At 45.0% G+C, this 19,936-nt stretch overlaps 2 protein-coding genes and 1 long non-coding RNA gene across 3 annotated transcripts in view; all 3 read right to left on the bottom strand.

Annotated features, from left to right (window-relative positions):
* Positions 1-576: 576 nt before the first annotated feature.
* tbxtb (T-box transcription factor Tb) lies at positions 577-6,658 on the bottom strand. Its single transcript, XM_041897282.1, has 8 exons — positions 6,275-6,658; positions 5,458-5,722; positions 5,106-5,240; positions 4,777-4,838; positions 4,557-4,615; positions 4,189-4,350; positions 2,213-2,345; positions 577-1,313 (listed from the first exon to the last, which is right to left on the bottom strand). Exons 1-8 carry the CDS (start codon positions 6,478-6,480, stop codon positions 977-979), a joined length of 1,359 nt encoding a protein of 452 aa, XP_041753216.1. The 5' UTR covers positions 6,481-6,658; the 3' UTR covers positions 577-976.
* A 776-nt stretch (positions 6,659-7,434) lies between these two features.
* LOC121581884 lies at positions 7,435-9,076 on the bottom strand. Its single transcript, XR_006003283.1, has 3 exons — positions 8,692-9,076; positions 8,518-8,590; positions 7,435-8,363 (listed from the first exon to the last, which is right to left on the bottom strand). It is a non-coding gene; the product is annotated as an uncharacterized LOC121581884 (long non-coding RNA).
* Positions 9,077-14,271: 5,195 nt separating this feature from the next.
* LOC121581319 overlaps positions 14,272-19,936 on the bottom strand; it is a 45,806-nt gene continuing 40,141 nt past the window's right edge. Inside the window, exons 9-10 of the mRNA XM_041896853.2 lie at positions 19,364-19,467; positions 14,272-14,410 (exon numbers count right to left, since the gene is read on the bottom strand). Coding sequence (XP_041752787.2) covers positions 14,272-14,410; positions 19,364-19,467 — 243 coding nt within the window. The remainder of the gene's footprint in view (positions 14,411-19,363; positions 19,468-19,936) is intronic.

Raw genomic sequence — 19,936 nt, 5'->3', positions numbered from 1 at the left:
AAATCCTCTGCATTATCATTAACAGCAGACTCGTACATTTCCTCAGTGAAAACAATGTAAAATTTCCTCAGTGAAAAAATGTCAAATTGGCTGTTTACCAAATTACCGTACGACAGACCACATATTCACCCTGCACACCATAATTGACAAAAAAACAAATCAAAACAAAGGCAAAGTCTTCTCATGCTTTGTTGACTTCAAAAAAGCTTTTGACTCAATTTGGCATGAGGGTCTGCTATACAGATTGATGGAAAGTGGAGTTGGGGGAAAAACATACGACATTATAAAATCCATGTACACAAACAACAAGCGTGCGGTTAAAATTGTTTTTTTGTGTGCTCTAGTTGTCTAGATGGAATTTGTATTTGTGGTTCTGGCAACTGGACCTGTTTTGGACAGAGATTTATTATCAGGGCCCAGGTCTGACAGATTCTGTGCAGAAGATCTAGGTGCTGCTGGACCTCCTTGGTTGGGGACAGAAGCACCAGATCATCAGCAAACAGAAGACATTTGACTTCAGATTCTAGTAGGGTGAGACAGGGATGCAGCCTAAGCCCCACCCTCTTCAACATATATATCAACAAATTGGCGAGGGCACTAGAACAGTCTGCAGCACCCGGCCTACAGTAAAACAATTAATTAAATGAACCAATTCACAAGTACAGTACCATTTACAACAATATCTCAGTAAAATTCATCTACAAACAGCAACATTATGCTATCTATTTACATGGTATACCTCCATTCTGAGGTGATAATATAATCATATTAATATTTACACTATGACCAACACGTTAGCCACACAATTAGCAAACACAGATCAGTGTACTTCTTTTAATGTATAAATCTGAAGACATTTATCACATGGAAAATAAAAAGCAAAGATACAAGCTCAATAAACCTTTGGTTTGCTCACAGATCACAATCCATGTTGCTATGCAACACGTTTTTTTCAGAGAACATGGCCAAAACCTTTTTACATTGATTGTACTACGCTGTCTGTCTGTCCATCCATCCGTCTCTCTCTCTCTCCCCCTACAGGGAAGGAGGTGTAACAGGCTGTCAGTCGTGCGTGACTGTGCAGTGACGTATCATACTGCGATAGTGTCTTACTATCAAACCCCTCTGTGGTCGTGTTGCCGTCATTCAGCGGAGATCCACCAGGTGGTCCTGTGACAGAGTGGGACAGCCCAGGATAGTGGCTACTGCTGGGGCCTCGGAGGAACTGGGAGCCTAGGCTGTTGGACATCTCCCCAGACTGGGTGACAGGGTTCAGGGACGTGTTACTGACGGACCACAGGCTGGCGTACTGGCTGGATGCAGAGAGGACAGAAGGATTGTCAGTTTCACGTGAAATACATGGTCATACTTTACTTGAAGGGGACCCATAAAGTAACCCATACATAACACTTTCATAACCCTTACATAACACATTCATAACCCGTACATAACACATTCATAACCCGTACATAACACATTCATAACCCGTACATAACACATTCATAAGCAGTGTTGTTACCAAATGCAGTATAAGCGGAGTCAGAGAGAGAGAGAGAGAGAGAGAGAGAGAGAGAGAGAGAGAGAGAGAGAGAGAGAGAGAGAGAGAGAGAGAGAGAGAGAGAGAGAGAGAGAGAGAGAGAGAGAGAGAGAGAGAGAGAGAGAGAGAGAGAGAGAGGGAGAGAGAGAGAGAGAGAGAGAGAGAGAGAGAGAGAGAGAGAGAGAGAGAGAGAGAGAGAGAGAGAGAGAGAGAGAGAGGGAGGGAGAGAGAGAGAGAGAGAGAGAGAGAGAGAGAGAGAGAGAGGGAGGGAGAGAGAGAGAGAGAGAGAGAGAGAGAGAGAGAGAGAGAGAGAGAGAGAGAGAGAGAGAGAGAGAGAGAGAGAGAGAGAGAGAGAGAGAGAGAGAGAGAGAGAGAGAGAGAGAGAGAGGGAGGGAGAGAGAGAGAGAGAGAGAGAGAGAGAGAGAGAGAGAGAGAGAGAGAGAGAGAGAGAGAGAGAGAGAGAGAGAGAGAGAGAGAGAGAGAGAGAGAGAGAGAGAGAGAGAGAGAGAGAGAGAGAGAGAGAGAGAGAGAGAGAGAGAGAGAGAGAGAGAGAGAGAGAGAGAGAGAGAGAGAGAGAGAGAGCGAGGGAGGGAGGGAGAGAGGGAGCGACAGAGCTGAGGTAATGAGAGGAGGAGGAGTATGCAGCAGGAGGTTTGTGTGTGTGAGGCCACCAACCTGGAGTTCATCCCAGCGGAGCTACAGTGGGTCACGGGCAACATCATGGAGTGTGAGGGCATCTGCAGACTGGACCAGTTGTCATGGGAGGGCAGCATGGACAGACAGCCAGAGGAGCTATCAGAGAAACCAGCTGCAACACAACCAATCACTACTAAAGGACACCAATAAGAAGAAGAGACCTGCTTGGGCCAAGAAACACGAGCAATGGACATTAGACCGGTGGAAATCTGTCCTTTGGTCTGATGAGTCCAAATTTTAGATTTTTGGTTCCAACCGCCGTGTCTTTGTGAGACGTGGTGTGGGTGAACGGATGATCTCCACGTGTGTGGTTCCCACCGTGAAGCATGGAGGAGGAGGAGGTGTGATGGTGTGGGGGTGCTTTGCTGGTGACACTGTCTGTGATTTATTTAGAATTCAAGGCACACTTAACCAGCATGGCTACCACAGCATTCTGCAGCGATACGCCATCCCATCTGATTTGCGTTTAGTGGGACAATCATTTGTTTTTCAACAGGACAATGACCCAAAACACACATCCAGGCTGTGTAAGGGCTATTTGACCAAGAAGCAGAGTGATGGCGTGCTGCATCAGATGACATGGCCTCCACACTCACCCAACCTCAACCCAATTGAGATGGTTTGGGGTAAGTTGGACCGCAGAGTGAAGGAAAGGCAGCCAACAACTGTTCAGCATATGTGGGAACTCCTTCAAGACTGTTGGAAAAGCATTCCAGGTGAAGCTGGTTGAGAGAATGCCAAGAGTGTGCAAAGCTGTCATCAAGGCAAAGAGTGACTACTTTAAAGAATCTAAAATATATTTTGATTTGTTTTACACTTTTTTGGTTACTACATGATTCTATATGTGTTATTTCATAGTTTTGATGTCTTCACTATTATTCTACAATGTAGAAAATAGTAAAAATAAAGAAAAACCCTTGAATGAGTAGGTGTGTCCAAACTTTTGACTGGTACTGTAGTTAGATGTAAAATTGCGCGGCTTAAGATCTCCTCTGCAAAAATGTCCAAATGAATGACAGATTTCTTGAGTTATCTTAGATTAAATCTGACTATTTTGATTCTGACTACTGGCTACGGTGTCTCAAGATGGACAAACAGTACTATTGCAGCTTTTTTCTAGTTTTTCAAGCAAAGGTCTTTTAAGGGAGAAAGCGAGCAACACTAGTTCGCTAGGCGCCAGCCGAACCGAAGCATGCTGACACCTTAAGGCTACAACAAGCTGCAACACAACCGAAAATGAGTTAAAGATGCTCAAACTCAAACTTTTGTATAATTCTTTGTATAAAGTGGTGCTCATGAGCCTAAAGTGGTCCCCGTTTTTTGCGTACTACGTCATCAAATTGTGTACTACATCATCCATTTCGTGTGACATGTTACGAATTTTGCCATTTCTACGATATCATACGAATTATGCAATTTCTGTGATGACTAACTGTAAGACGCTCTAGATAAGAGCGTTACTTACCTAAATGTAAATGTTGATTCACACGTGCACAGTGCACACACAGTAATGGCTGAAGAAGTTGAGGGTGACTGACTATATATCTGTCCAGGCATTCCCTGTTGGAAGACCAGCTGTTTACAGCTCTGAACGTTCTGCTCTCACAAAGGCCGGAGGAATGCAGAACATCTCCTGGTCAGCCACATTTGTTTGACTTTCTTGTTAATGGTGGAAAGGAAGGGAATGGGTGTCGGTAGGATGGGTAGAGGAGGAGGAGGAGGAGGAAGAGGAGAAAGAGGAGGAGGAGGAGGAGGAGGAGGAGGAGGAGGAAGAGGATGAGGAGAAAGAGGAGGAGGAGGAGGAGGAAGAGGATGAGGAGAAAGATGAGGAGGAGGAGGAGGAGGAGGAGGAGGAGTGGATGGGTGGAGTGGTGGATGGAGGGGTGGATGGGTGGAGGGGTGGATGGAGGGGTGGATGGGTGGAGGGGTGGAGGACAGAAGAGAGAGACACTCACTAGGGGAGGTGGTCCGACTGGTGTAGGGGCTGCTGTACGGTGCAGAGCGATGGTTTCTCAGAGCGGAGTAACGGTCACAGCCATGGGACGAGGACAGGGACAGGGGGCTCCCAAACTGGGTGTGAGGGCTAGAAGAAGGGCCTGGGAGGAACCAGCCACTCACTGTAGCAGCATAGTGGGCCCAGAGAGAACACAGGGAAACATGGAGACATCTTCTATGGGTTTAAAGATATTTTTACAACAGCAGTTGATGTGCTAATGTATAGATTTGAAGAAGTGGGAACGAAATCAGGAATCTAAAGTAAAACTACTTAGTCAGCGTTGTATGTATCAATCCTAGTATTTATATGTCTAATATAAAGACTTACATTGAGAGTAGCTTGAATGTTGGTTGTCACTGTCATCCATAATGTCTTTATGGTCTGTTCTGTGTAGAGGGATTCCAATCAGAGCATGTCTACAGAAAACTGGTTCCCAATCTACCACTAAACATACAACGTAGTCTACTAATATATTCTATATTCTAAATCAAATGTAACAAAATATGTTCTTCCAAAGAACAGAAAATGGAGCAAGCAACTGCCAAACCTTTCTTTAGCGTCCAGAAAGGCCTTGGCAAACGGGTTGTATTTGATTTTCAGAGCGGTTATCTAAAATGTGGAGTGAAAATACAATGCAAAATTGTTGAGACATACAATACAGTATTAATGATAAAATAACGAATCTTAATAAACAACATTGTTCGACCATTTTCCTCTCACAAAAACGACCAATACAAAATGTCTATGTTTCCACAAAATGGTGCCTAATTCTAGGCCTACTCATTGGAATTTTACGCATGAACAAAAACACATTTCTATTAAATCTACAGTGTCTTTTAAAAATACAGAATTTATTAAAGTAATACAACAATTGACCTCTTCGTTCTGGTAAGCAGTGACGGCTATGAACTGCGTCTCGGGGAAGGAGTGGCTCGTGATCATTCTCTGAGGCCTTCCGACGCGCACGATATGGATACGTGGCTCATATTTGTGCAATGAGTTCAACATGATCTAAATATATTTTACAAAAAATAAAGCAAAAGTTCAATAATAGGCTTTCGGTTGCAGTTGAAAATCGACGTACCTTTTATTTCAATCGAAAATTGTGATTAATGGTGTTTACGCGTAGGATAAGCTCCATAATTTGACGTTTGCTTATCTAAATGGTTATGAAAATCATTGAAAAATAATAGCACTCAAAAGCCTATAAGACTGTTATCGCCCTCACCTGGCCTCCTCCATTAAGTTTGTTGGTGAGTTTGACTTTACTGAATGAGACCGGATCTTTCATCCAGTGCGCTCCGAAGTTTGGCGAGTCCGGGTGGATGTAAACGCAGCTCGGGACTTGAGGCTCAGGCTTGCCCCCGGGAACCCACTCCCCGTTAACGTATTTCCACCGGTGGTTGTCCACAGCCACGAAGTCCAGAAGGAACGAGTACATGGCGTTCGGATCCAGCCCAGAAACATCCACTTTCAGCACCGGGAACATGCGCCTTGGATGTAAAGGAAGATAGAATAGCAGGTGTCCTTATTTCATCCATTCTAGTAATACAGTAGATATAATCTATTTTAGGATATTGATGACGCTAATGTCAAGTGAACACTTTGTTTAATTGATAGACCATGTGAATATTAATACCCCTAGGTTTAGACCTTACAGAAAAACTCGAAATATAAGGCACGAATGAAGTTGTGCAATCTTTTTTCCTTTCATTACTGTGATATCATAGCAATGTTATAGTCACATGTTCGACACTATACATTTCTGATATAGGCCTACCTGCTTTCTTCACTTTATAAATGAACAAGACACAAGAATTTAAAAGACCGTTCTAAAGAATAGGCTCTTTAGTTCCATTTGGCACATGAATTCTATCAGGTAGCCGAACCATAAATAATAGGCTTAAAGTAACCAACAATAATACAAATATATATATATATATATATATATATATATATATATATATATATATATATATATATATATATATATATATATATATATATATATAGGCTATACAAAACATGTTAATTGAATGGATTACCTGCCATTTTTGGTTACTATCATTTCATTCGTGAGTTCCTTGAACTTCTGCCACAGTTCATTCTCATCCAAGTCGACTTTGAGTTGTCTCTCGGTGGGATCGCCCTTCTCGCTTCCGGCCTGTAGCTCGTTCTCCACGGCGGTGAGGAGGTGGTCCACCCGGTACTGTGTCGTCTTCCCCGGGCCGTCCCCGCCACCTATGGCCATTCTATCCCACAGCTCCACGGTTGAAAAATAACGTGTCACGCGGCTACGCCTTTCGATTAAAAAAATAAAAAGTTGATTGTGGGTCGTTTTTATGCTCCCAAATACGCTATCCACTCAAATATCCACTTGGATATAGCCAATATTCTCCACTCCATTGCAAGTTTCCAAATATATAGCCTACTCCTAAATCACAGTCCATCTCGGGATAGTTATTTGGATGATCGCTGGTTGGTTGTTCTTAGCTTTGATGTATGCCGTCTGGTCAGCCATTGGTTGTATGCGGCCATATCAGTAGGGAGGAAGGATGGGTGATGTGTCTGAAGTCGATCGCTCACCAGCCAATTTCAATTGCTTTATTACTTCAATCTGTCAATATTTACACACACAGTAGCCTATTTCAAAGACACACCTGTAGAAAGAAACCGAGATTTTAACTTTAAGGTCTTTCTTTCAGATGTTGTTTCTAGTTTTACTAACCTCTATACTGAAGGCTGTATGTTCAGATGGGTAAGACTCAGCCCTGTAGGCTACTACATAAAATTATTTATTTCTGATGCTCAAGCTCTAATCAGATAAACCGAAGTCATTTTAATTATATTCGTTAAAAAAAAGCCTCATAGCGAAATAATTATAATTATTATTATATAGCCTAACTTTAGTCACTTGTGATACTTTTTCTGCAAAAGACAAACTTTGAAGTTTTCCTCCAATAAATCACTTTATATTTTACCAGATTATTTAAAACATTTAGCTGCTTTTACGCGAGAATAATAGTCCTGGCTGAAATAATTTCCAAACAATTTCCCACCAAGACCATGATTGAAGGTGAGGCCTATTAAAGACGTTAGTTTACAGTCCTACAGTCCGGAAGTAGTCGGGTAGGTGACAAAACACAGGAAATGCAGTCCAGCCCATATCGCACACTTTTAAACAATAGACTTAGAAACAGGTCCGTCAGGAAAAAACTTTTCAGCAAGTTTTATTATTATTATCAGAATCAATCGAGTGAGTAGAAAGAGTTATTCTAAATACACATTGGTTATATTTCTCTTAAAATAATTGGTAGCTAAAGACTTGCTTTTCTATCCGTTATTTGACCTTTATTTCTTAACTCATATTGTGGATGATACATTCTATAAGTAAAATACATACTGCTAATAATACATTTTATTTGTAAAAAACATTTGTAATTTTACAATTTATATAGTTTTTTGTTGTTGTTGTTGTTACAGTCAAAAATAAACATAATAGGACTCCAGATTAGTATAGGCTATACTCTGCACACTCAACGTGAACTGGTCTCTAAATAATACATCATATAATATTCCTCTTCTCTTATTCATGGTTTTAGTTTGAGGGTTGGTGATTGGTGTAGCCTGAGGGTTGGTGATTGGTGTAGCCTGAGGGTTGGTGATTGGTGTAGCCTGAGGGTTGGTGATTGGTGTAGCCTGAGGGTTGGTGATTGGTGTAGCCTGAGGGTTGGTGATTGGTGTAGCCTGAGGGTTGGTGATTGGTGTAGCCTGAGGGTTGGTGATTGGTGTAGCCTGAGGGTTGGTGATTGGTGTAGCCTGAGGGTTGGTGATTGGTGTAGCCTGAGGGTTGGTGATTGGTGTAGCCTGAGGGTTGGTGATTGGTGTAGCCTGAGGGTTGGTGATTGGTGTAGCCTGAGGGTTGGTGATTGGTGTAGCCTGAGGGTTGGTGATTGGTGTAGCCTGAGGGTTGGTGATTGGTGTAGCCTGAGGGTTGGTGATTGGTGTAGCCTGAGGGTTGGTGATTGGTGTAGCCTGAGGGTTGGTGATTGGTGTAGCCTCGTGGTCTTCACATCAAAAGAAGATACTCTCCTCATCATAATTCCTCCAAAGCTCATATCCACAATCGGTCACCTAAACAAGAGAAATAGAACGTGCATTGGGTTAAACATGTTTTACGATGCACTATTACCTGCAGGCTTTAAGTGTTAAGGTTACTGATGTGTTAAACTCTGGAACATTCTCCAAACTTGCAGTAGCCCTGTAGCCTGTCAGAGAAATCTCTTACCCCTGAAGGGTTGCGTTGACACACCTCCTCTATGGATAAGGGCTCAGGAGTCTTGCTACGTATTTCTGTGTTTCTGAAGAGGAACAACATGACAATAACCATATGAGATGGAAAGACAGCACCAGCAGATCTGGGACCAGTGATAGATTAGTGGAGGTAGCCTAAAGTACCTACCCAGCAGAGGGCAGGGTCCTCAGCTCCAGCCCTTCCAGGCCCAGGCTAGGGACCTCTGAATCATCTGGGTTGATCCTGGTCCATTCCTGGTAGGACAGAGGAGGAGGAGGGAGAGGAGGGAGAGGAGGAAGAGGAGGAAGGTTCCCAGCACACCTCTTCTCCTTCTCTTCGTTAGAGTGAACACTCGGAAATACATACTGCGGAGGTATGGTAGGATGCCAAGGAGAAATTCAATTAAAAGTCTCAAAGATTCATTTCTGATGATTGCTGAAGAAGTCAATGGTGCACTCTAAAAATTAGGGGTTCAACAAGGGTTCTTCTAAGATGCTCAAATTTATTTGATGAACCTTAGGGTTTTTGGCATTGAAAATTGCCCCCAAAAGGTTCTTCCAAGAACCCCATAGGAGGTGGGGTTCATCGAGGAACCTCCTTAGTTGGTGGGGGTTCTTGCAGGAACCTAACTGCCCAACTGAAACATTTGGATTTGAATTTGAAAGGACAGCAGGTGCACGCACTTAACATAATATTTCTAAGATCTCCTCCATTTAACGTAAGGTTTGTACCTTGTATAATCTAAATTGATATTGTTTTATGATGATCCCATCTATCCTTTCATATTTGTGAAAATCTTCCTAAAACAGAACATTGACAATTCAGGATATCAAATCAACAAAGAGGTAAGAATATGTAGGCTATAAGAATATGTTGAAGGCTAGCTGTATTGGGGGCAGATGACTGAACTGCTCACTTTTGTGTCTGTAGGTATACAGACGAGGAGGCATACAAAGGTATGTCTATTGGTATTGGTATGTTATGCAGATCACATTTACCATCCTCCTCCCTTACCTCTTCAATGAATATCCCATAGGCCTCTACATTATGGACAAGGTATGTGTATAAAAACCATTATCAAAACAGTTTTTTTCATTCACATTTACCACAAAACCCAAGGAATGAATACTGTCGTGTGCATCTTTTCTTAATCATCTGTACAATTACAATTTTTTGGATTCACAGACTTCACCCTCCCTACACCTCTGATGAATATAACAGGAAACCTGTTTGATCACCATGCACTGCAAAATCATTCTGGCTATGGATACGGAGAACATCAACACAGTAACATCTACACGCCAAAGGATATACCCATTGGACTTGGGGCTCTGCTGGGAGTTTACCTCATATTTTGATTTGTTTTATTCTGCTTTGCCACTAAAATCATAATGAACATTGACAACTAAAATATTGTGTTATTGTTGTTATTGTTATGCATATTATTATTATTATTATTATTAATAATAGGGGATGGGGGTAGTTCAAAAATTAACCCCAAAAGGTTATTCGAAGGGTTCTTCGAGGAACTTATAGGGGTTCCCCCACAGTTTCAATTTGAAGAACCCCTAAAGGATACTCCAGGAACCTTTTATTTTTAGAGTGTGACGTGTATAATGTTTTTATTTGATTCATTAATAAATGGAATAATGATACAAAATGTAAAAATGCTGTTCATTCTAACCCGGACGCTTATAAGAAATCCCGCTATGACCTCCGACGAACCATCAAACAGGCAAAGAGTCAATACAGGTCTAAGATTGAATCATGCTACACTGGCTCTGACGCTCGTCGGATGTGGCAGGGCTTGAAAACTATTACAGATTACAAAGGGAAGCACAGCCGCGAGCTGCCCAGTGACACAAGCCTACCAGACGAGCTAAACCACTTCTATGCTCGCTTCGAGGCAAGCAACACTGAAGCATGCATGAGAGCACCAGCTGTTCCGGACGACTATGTGATCACGCTCTCCGTAGCCGATGTGAGTAAGACTTTTAAGCAGGTCAACATTCACAAGGCCGCAGGGCCAGACGGATTACCAGGGACGTGTACTCCGAGCATGTGCTGACCAACTGGCAAGTGTCTTCACTGACATTTTCAACATGTCCCTGACTGAGTCTGTAATACCAACATGTTTCAAGCAGACCACCATAGTCCCCGTGCCCAAGAACTCTAAGATAACCTGCCTAAATGACTACCGACCCGTAGCACTGACGTCTGTAGCCATGAAGTGCTTTGAAAGACTGGTCATGGCTCACATCAACAGCATAATCCCAGAAACCCTAGACCCACTCCAATTTGCATACCGCCCCAACAGATCCACAGATGATGCAATCTCTATCGCACTCCACACTGCCCTTTCCCACCTGGACAAGAGGAACACCTACGTGAGAATGCTATTCATTGACTACAGCTCAGCATTCAACACCATAGTGCCCTCTAAGCTCATCACTAAGCTAAGGATCCTGGGACTAAACACCTCCCTCTGCAACTGGATCCTGGACTTCCTGACGGGCCGCCCCCAGGTGGTAAGGGTAGGTAACAACACATCTGCCACACTGATCCTCAACACGGGGGCCCCTCAGGGGGTGCGTGCTCAGTCCCCTCCTGTACTCTCTGTTCACCCATGACTGCATGGCCAGGCACGACTCCAACACCATCATTAAGTTTGCCGACGACACAACAGTGGTAGGCCTGATCACCGACAACGATGAGACAGCCTATAGGGAGGAGGTCAGAGATCTGGCCGTGTGGTGCCAGGACAACAACCTCTCCCTCAACGTGACCAAGACAAAGGAGATGATTGTGGACTACAGGAAAAAAAGAGGACTGAGCACGCCCCCATTCTCATCGACGGGGCTGTAGTGGAACAGGTTGAGAGCTTCAAGTTCCTTGGTGTCCACATCACCAACGAACTATCATGGTCCAAACACACCAAGACAGTCGTGAAGAGGGCACGACAAAGCCTATTCCCCCTCAGGAGACTAAAAAGATTTGGCATGGGTCCTCAGATCCTCAAAAAATTCTACAGCTGCACCATCGAGAGCATCCTGACTGGTTGCATCACCGCCTGGTATGGCAACTGCTTGGCCTCTGACCGCAAGGCACTACAGAGGGTAGTGCGTACGGCCCAGTACATCACTGGGGCAAAGCTCCCTGCCATCCAGGACCTCTATACCAGGCGGTGTAAGAGGAAGGCCCTCAAAATTGTCAAAGACTCCTGCCACCCTAGTCATAGACTGTTCTCTCTGCTACCGCACGGCAAGCGGTACCGGAGTGCCAAGTCTAGGTCCAAAAGACTTCTCAACAGCTTCTACCCCCAAGCCATAAGACTCCTGAACAGCTAATCATGGCTACCCGGACTATTTGCACTGCCCCCACCCCATCCTTTTTTACGCTGCTGCTACTCTGTTAAGTATTTATGCATAGTCACTTTAACTCTACCCACATGTACATATTACCTCAACTACCTCAACTAGCCGGTGCCCCCGCACATTGACTCTGCAACGGTACCCCCCTGTATATATAGCCTCCCTACTGTCACTTTATTTTACTGTATATATAGCCTCCCTACTGTCACTTTATTTTACTTCTGCTCTTTTTTTCTCAACACTTTTTTTGTTGTTGTTTTATTCTTACTTTTTTTGTTTAAAATAAATGCACTGTTGGTTAAGGGCTGTAAGTAAGCATTTCACTGTAATGTCTGCACCTGTTGTATTCGGCGCATGTGACCAATAAAATTTGATTTGATTTGATTTGGGAAATGCTCAAATCAAATGACTGTGTCAGAATATTCCAACTGTTTCCCCACTGTAGCAGTTGCTATGGCAGCTTACAATTTAGGAACACAAATTGGAAATAGCAGATATAACATGAATGTGTGATATTCCATCTTCCATAGCGGAGGAGGTCTCTTGGATGCGTTGTGGAGAGGGATTGTGTTACCAAATCTTGGACTGGGGTCTGAGGCCACACACAATGTATTTGTTGCATTTGATATGTACATTATACAAGCAAACAAATCAGAAAATGATAGATTTTTTTTTTATGAATAGAAAGCATTTTTTTTTTCTCTCCGTTTTGTTCATGAACTGTAAGCAAGAAACAAACTCTCAAATAAATAAACTGTCTCTTTGGTTTTAAATGCAGTGGTTGTCGTAGGTAGGACTTCTAATCTAATTGTCTATCTGTCACTTTGTTAAGACTAATTAAACAACAGCCAAGGTCATTGAGGGTTTACTTATTAAGGAGGAGGAGGAGAGAGGAGGAGAGGAGTTTGAAGGAAATGAACGGGTGTTCTCTGGTGGCACCCACCGTGGTATGATCTGTCACTGACACATTCACACACACGAGCACATACACACACACACACACACACACACACACACACACACACACACACACACACACACACACACACACACACACACACACACACACACACACACACACACACACACACACTGTTCTAAAAGCTCATGACAGCTACCAGGTTTTCCTCCTCTCCTATGGCCACGCCCCTCCCTTGTCAATCACCACACCTGTTCCCACACTAATTGTGGATGTGTGTGCAACAAAAGTTCAACATTCACCTTCTGCTACCATTTCTGTCAAGACTGTCTACGCATACAGTTTGACGCATAGGTTCGACAAATCCACATGCACCACCCAGAACGCACTGCAACTGCCTCTGCAACGTAACTCTGCAAGGCAAACGCAAATGAATGTACTTCTGGTGTACCGTAACGCAATGACAGTCGGTGTGTTCGAGGCGTTAGTGCAGTTTTCCTCATTGTCGGGTAGGTCACGTAGTATGCTTTGTTTGTTACCTTGCACCTATTGTTCTGTCTGTCATGCTGTATGTTAACACATCTATGAACAATAATAATAATAATAATATGTCATTTAGCAGACGCTTTTATCCAAAGCGACTTACAGTCATGCGTGCATACATTTTTTTGTGTATGGGTGGTCCCGGGGATCGAACCCACTACCTTGGCGTTACAAGCGCCGTGCTCTACCAGCTGAGCTACAGAGGACCACAACATCCACCTCAATTTTCTCATCCAATCCCCATGTGCTCTGTGTATCTTTGTGTGCAATAAAAGCCAGTGCTTGGATTCCTTCTCCACATTCCTACAACAGGACAGATGTACCATAGCGATAGCTACAGTGTGATATGAACCTAGCCTCCTGTAAGTCCATCCCAGTCCTTTTCTTTACACACACACACAGTACGATACGCCACGGCTATCTCTCCCAGATTCATCTTGACTGGATGCATCCCTACCTGCTACGGCAGCTGCACTGCCCTCCACCGTATGATTCTGCAAAGGGTAGTGAAGACTGCCCAGTCCATCACCGGGGGCGAGCTCCCAGCCTTACAGGACACATCCACCACGCAGTGTCTAAGGATGGCTCCAGTTACCCTAGCCATGGACTGTTCTGTCCACTACCATCTGGCAGACGGTACTGGAGCATCAGGTCTCGGTCCACTACAGGTTAAGACACAGCTTCTACTTGCGGGCTATAAGGATGTTGAATAGCTAACCCTAGCGGTCTACCTGCACATACAGTACCTGCCAACCACCTGCACCTTAAGACTATTTGTGCTGTCTCTCTGCATACCCATTCCAGACACGCAGACACACACACTACATACTGTACATACATGCATAATACACACAAAGACACACATTGTTAAGGGCTTTCCAGACAGGAAGTGGCAGCAGAGTTTCCCATTCATTGTCAATGGAATAGGAGTTCTATCCAGGCAGAGCTCCGGAGCTTCAATTCCTGTGTGGAAAGCCCTTTACTCACCAGATCTTGGACACTCCTCTTCTCGTCACAGCAGCACAGTGAGTGTCTGTCTCTGTCCCGCAGCAGTCTGCTCCGGCCCAGTCAGAGTTTACCACCAAGCAGAGACAAACAAACTAGACTCAGTTTAAACTCTAATTGAGATACCTCATTTTCTGTTTCCTTTCAAGCTTTTTAGACCTCATTAAAAAGTCACTATTGCTTTGTTTTGTAAGCTATACCTTTACATATTATATAATTGAAAATGTCAGGGGCGCAACTTTGGTTGTAGAAGTGGGGGGGGACAAAATTATTATTATCATTATTTTTATTTTCTTATCCAGTCGGAGAAACAATGAAGACAGCCTACCCGACCACTCGGAGGCGTCCGCATGGTCCTAGAGCACACCGTTGCCTCGTTTTGTATCACATTCCAATGATAAAACGGGGGGGGACGACAAAAATGCAATTTCAGAAAGTGGGGGGGACATGTCCCCCCCCGTCCCCAGTGAATGTTGCGCCCCTGGAAAACGTGGAGGAGGAGGAAGAAGAACAAGAAGAAGAAGAAAAACAAGAACATACCAACCATTGTTGGTAAGGGATAGGTAGTGTTAGCTAGGCCTTACCAACCTCTGAGAGACAGCCATGTTGGTAAGGGACAGGGTGTATTAGCCAGCTAGGCCATACCAACCTCTGAGAGACAGCCATGTTGGTAAGGGACAGAGTGTTAGCTAGCTAGGCCATACCTACCTAAGAGACAGCCATGTTGGTAAGGGACAGGGTGTGTTAGCTAGCTAGGCCATACCAACCTCTGAGAGACAGCCATGTTTATAAGGGACAGGGTGTGTTAGCGAGGTCATACCAACCACTGAGAGACAGCCATGTTGGTAAGGGACAGGGTGTGTTAGCTAGCTAGGCCATACCAACCTCTGAGAGACAGCCATGTTGATAAGGGACAGGGTGTGTTAGCTAGGTCATACCAACCTCTGAGAGACAGCCATGTTTATAAGGGACAGGGTGTGTTAGCGAGGTCATACCAACCACTGAGAGACAGCCATGTTGGTAAGGGACAGGGTAAATTAGCTAGCTAGGCCATACCAACCTCTGACAGACAGCTATGTTGGTAAGGGACATTTTATGTTAGCTAGCTAGGCCATACCAACCTCTGAGAGACAGCCATGTTGGTAAGGGACAGGGTGTGTTCGCTTGCTAGGTCCTACCAACCTCTGAGAGACAGCCATTTTGGTAAGAGACAGGGTGTGTTAACGAGGTCATACTACCCTCTGAGAGACAGCCATGTTGGAAAGGGACATGGTGTGTTAGCTAGCTAGGCCATACCAACCTCTGAGAGACAGCCATGTTGGTAAGGGACAGGGTGTGTTAGCGAGGTCATACCAACCACTGAGAGACAGCCATGTTGGTAAGGGACAGGGTGTGTTAGCTAGGCCATTCCAACATCTGAGAGACAGCCATGTTGGTAAGGGACAGGGTGTGTTAGCTAGCTAGGCCATACCAACATCTGAGAGACAGCCATGTTGATAAGGGACAGGGTGTGTTAGCTAGGTCATACCAACCACTGAGAGACAGCCATGTTGGTAAGGGACAGGGTGTGTTAGCTAGCTAGGCCATACCAACCTCTGACAGACAGCTATGTTGGTAAGGGACATTTTATGTTAGCTAGCTAGGCCATACCAAACTCTGAGAGACAGCCATGTTGGTAAGGGACAGGGTGTGTTAGCTAGCTAGGCCATACCAACCTCTGAGAGACAGCCATGTTGGTAAGGGACAGAGTGTTAGCTAGCTAGGCCATACCTACCTCAGAGACAGCCATGTTGGTAAGGGACAGGGTGTGTTAGCTAGCTAGGCCATACCAACCTCTGAGAGACAGCCATGTTTATAAGGGACAGGGTGTGTTAGCGATGTCATACCAACCACTGAGAGACAGCCATGTTGGTAAGGGACAGGGTGTGTTAGCTAGCTAGGCCATACCAACCTCTGAGAGACAGCCATGTTGATAAGGGACAGGGTGTGTTAGCTAGGTCATACCAACCTCTGAGAGACAGCCATGTTTATAAGGGACAGGGTGTGTTAGCGAGGTCATACCAACCACTGAGAGACAGCCATGTTGGTAAGGGACAGGGTAAATTAGCTAGCTAGGCCATACCAACCTCTGACAGACAGCTATGTTGGTAAGGGACATTTTATGTTAGCTAGCTAGGCCATACCAACCTCTGAGAGACAGCCATGTTGGTAAGGGACAGGGTGTGTTCGCTTGCTAGGTCCTACCAACCTCTGAGAGACAGCCATTTTGGTAAGAGACAGGGTGTGTTAACGAGGTCATACTACCCTCTGAGAGACAGCCATGTTGGAAAGGGACATGGTGTGTTAGCTAGCTAGGCCATACCAACCTCTGAGAGACAGCCATGTTGGTAAGGGACAGGGTGTGTTAGCGAGGTCATACCAACCACTGAGAGACAGCCATGTTGGTAAGGGACAGGGTGTGTTAGCTAGGCCATTCCAACATCTGAGAGACAGCCATGTTGGTAAGGGACAGGGTGTGTTAGCTAGCTAGGCCATACCAACCTCTGAGAGACAGCCATGTTGATAAGGGACAGGGTGTGTTAGCTAGGTCATACCAACCACTGAGAGACAGCCATGTTGGTAAGGGACAGGGTGTGTTAGCTAGCTAGGCCATACCAACCTCTGACAGACAGCTATGTTGGTAAGGGACATTTTATGTTAGCTAGCTAGGCCATACCAAACTCTGAGAGACAGCCATGTTGGTAAGGGACAGGGTGTGTTAGCTAGCTAGGCCATACCAACCTCTGAGAGACAGCCATGTTGGTAAGGGACAGGGTGTGTTAGCTAGCTAGGACATGCCAACCTCTGAGAGACAGCCATGTTGGTAAGGGACATGGTGTATTAGCTAGCTAGGCCATTCCAACCTCTGAGAGACAGCCATGTTTATAAGGGACAGGGTGTGTTAGCTAGCTAGGACATGCCAACCTCTGAGAGACAGCCATGTTGGTAAGGGACATGGTGTATTAGCTAGCTAGGCCATACCAACCTCTGAGAGACAGCCATGTTGGTAAGGGACATGGTGTATTAGCTAGCTAGGCCATTCCAACCTCTGAGAGACAGCCATGTTGGTAAGGGACAGGGTGTGTTCGCTAGGTCATACCAACCTCTGAGAGACAGCCATGTTGGTAAGGGACAGGGTAAATTAGCTAGCTAGGCCATTCCAACGTCTGAAAGACAGCCATGTTGGTAAGGGACAGGGTGTATTAGCTAGCTAGGCCATTCCAACCTCTGAGAGACAGCCATGTTGGTAAGGGACAGGGTGTGTTAGCTAGCTAGGCCATACCAACCTCTGAGAGACAGCCATGTTGGAAAGGGACAGGGTGTGTTAGCTAGGCCATACCAACCTCTGAGAGATGGCCATGTTGGTAAGGGACAGGGTGTGTTAGCTAGCTAGGCCATACCAACCTCTGAGAGACGGCCATGTTGATAAGGGACAGGGTGTGTTAGCTAGGCCATAACAACATCTGAGAGACAGCCATGTTGGTAAGGGACAGGGTGTATTAGCTAGCTAGGCCATACCAACCTCTGAGAGACGGCCATGTTGATAAGGGACAGGGTGTGTTAGCGAGGTCATACCAACCTCTGAGAGACAGCCATGTTGGTAAGGGACAGGGTGTGTTAGCTAGCTAGGCCATACCAACCTCTGAGAGACAGCCATGTTGATAAGGGACAGGGTGTGTTAGCTAGGTCATACCAACCACTGAGAGACAGCCATGTTGGTAAGGGACAGGGTGTGTTAGCTAGCTAGGCCATACCAACCTCTGAGAGACAGCCATGTTGGTAAGGGACAGGGTGTGTTAGCTAGCTAGGACATGCCAACCTCTGAGAGACAGCCATGTTGGTAAGGGACATGGTGTATTAGCTAGCTAGGCCATTCCAACCTCTGAGAGACAGCCATGTTTATAAGGGACAGGGTGTGTTAGCTAGCTAGGACATGCCAACCTCTGAGAGACAGCCATGTTGGTAAGGGACATGGTGTATTAGCTAGCTAGGCCATACCAACCTCTGAGAGACAGCCATGTTGGTAAGGGACATGGTGTATTAGCTAGCTAGGCCATTCCAACCTCTGAGAGACAGCCATGTTGGTAAGGGACAGGGTGTGTTCGCTAGGTCATACCAACCTCTGAGAGACAGCCATGTTGGTAAGGGACAGGGTAAATTAGCTAGCTAGGCCATTCCAACGTCTGAAAGACAGCCATGTTGGTAAGGGACAGGGTGTATTAGCTAGCTAGGCCATTCCAACCTCTGAGAGACAGCCATGTTGGTAAGGGACAGGGTGTGTTAGCTAGCTAGGCCATACCAACCTCTGAGAGACAGCCATGTTGGAAAGGGACAGGGTGTGTTAGCTAGGCCATACCAACCTCTGAGAGATGGCCATGTTGGTAAGGGACAGGGTGTGTTAGCTAGCTAGGCCATACCAACCTCTGAGAGACGGCCATGTTGATAAGGGACAGGGTGTGTTAGCTAGGCCATAACAACATCTGAGAGACAGCCATGTTGGTAAGGGACAGGGTGTATTAGCTAGCTAGGCCATACCAACCTCTGAGAGACGGCCATGTTGATAAGGGACAGGGTGTGTTAGCGAGGTCATACCAACCTCTGAGAGACGGCCATGTTGGTAAGGGACAGGGTGTATTAGCTAGCTAGGCCATACCAACCTCTGAGAGACGGCCATGTTGGTAAGGGACAGAGTGTGTTAGCTAGCTAGGCCATACCAACCTCTGAGAGACGGCCATGTTGGTAAGGGACAGGGTGTATTAGCTAGCTAGGCCATACCAACCTCTGAGAGACGGCCATGTTGGTAAGGGACAGGGTGTGTTAGCTAGCTAGGCCATACCAACCTCTGAGAGACGGCCATGTTGATAAGGGACAGGGTGTGTTAGCTAGCTAGGCCATTCCAACCTCCGAGAGACGGCCATGTTGGTAAGGGACAGGGTGTGTTAGCTAGCTAAGCCATACCAACCTCTGAGAGACAGCCATGTTGATAAGGGACAGGGTGTGCATGTGTCTCAGCCTCCTCACTGTCATCTCTGCTCTCTTACTCTTCTCAGGTATCTCCTCAACTCCCTGCTCTCAATAAGGATATATTATACAATTAAATACAAATTATACGATACATATACAATACATTAACATATACAGGTATATTTGCAGTTGAAGTCGGAAGTTTATGTACACTTATGTTGGAGTCATTAAAACTCGTTTTTCAACCACCACAAGTTTCTTGTTAACAAACTATAGTTTTGGCAAGTCGATTAGGACATCTACTTTGTGCATGACACAAGTAATTTTTCAAACAATTGTTTACAGACAGATTATTTAACTTGTAATTCACTGTAGCACAATTCCAGTGGGTCAGAAGTTTACATACACTAAGTTGACTGTGCCTTTAAACAGCTTGGAAAATTCCAGAAAATGAGGGGCTAATTAACATCATTTGAGTCAATTGGAGGTGTACCTGTGGATGTATTTCAAGGCCTACCTTCAAACTCAGTGCCTCTTTGCTTGACATCATGGGAAAATCAAAAGAAATCAG

This window comes from Coregonus clupeaformis, chromosome 1, assembly GCF_020615455.1.
Source record: "Coregonus clupeaformis isolate EN_2021a chromosome 1, ASM2061545v1, whole genome shotgun sequence".
NCBI lineage: Eukaryota > Metazoa > Chordata > Actinopteri > Salmoniformes > Salmonidae > Coregonus > Coregonus clupeaformis.
This window is presented reverse-complemented; position numbering and strand designations above follow the sequence as displayed.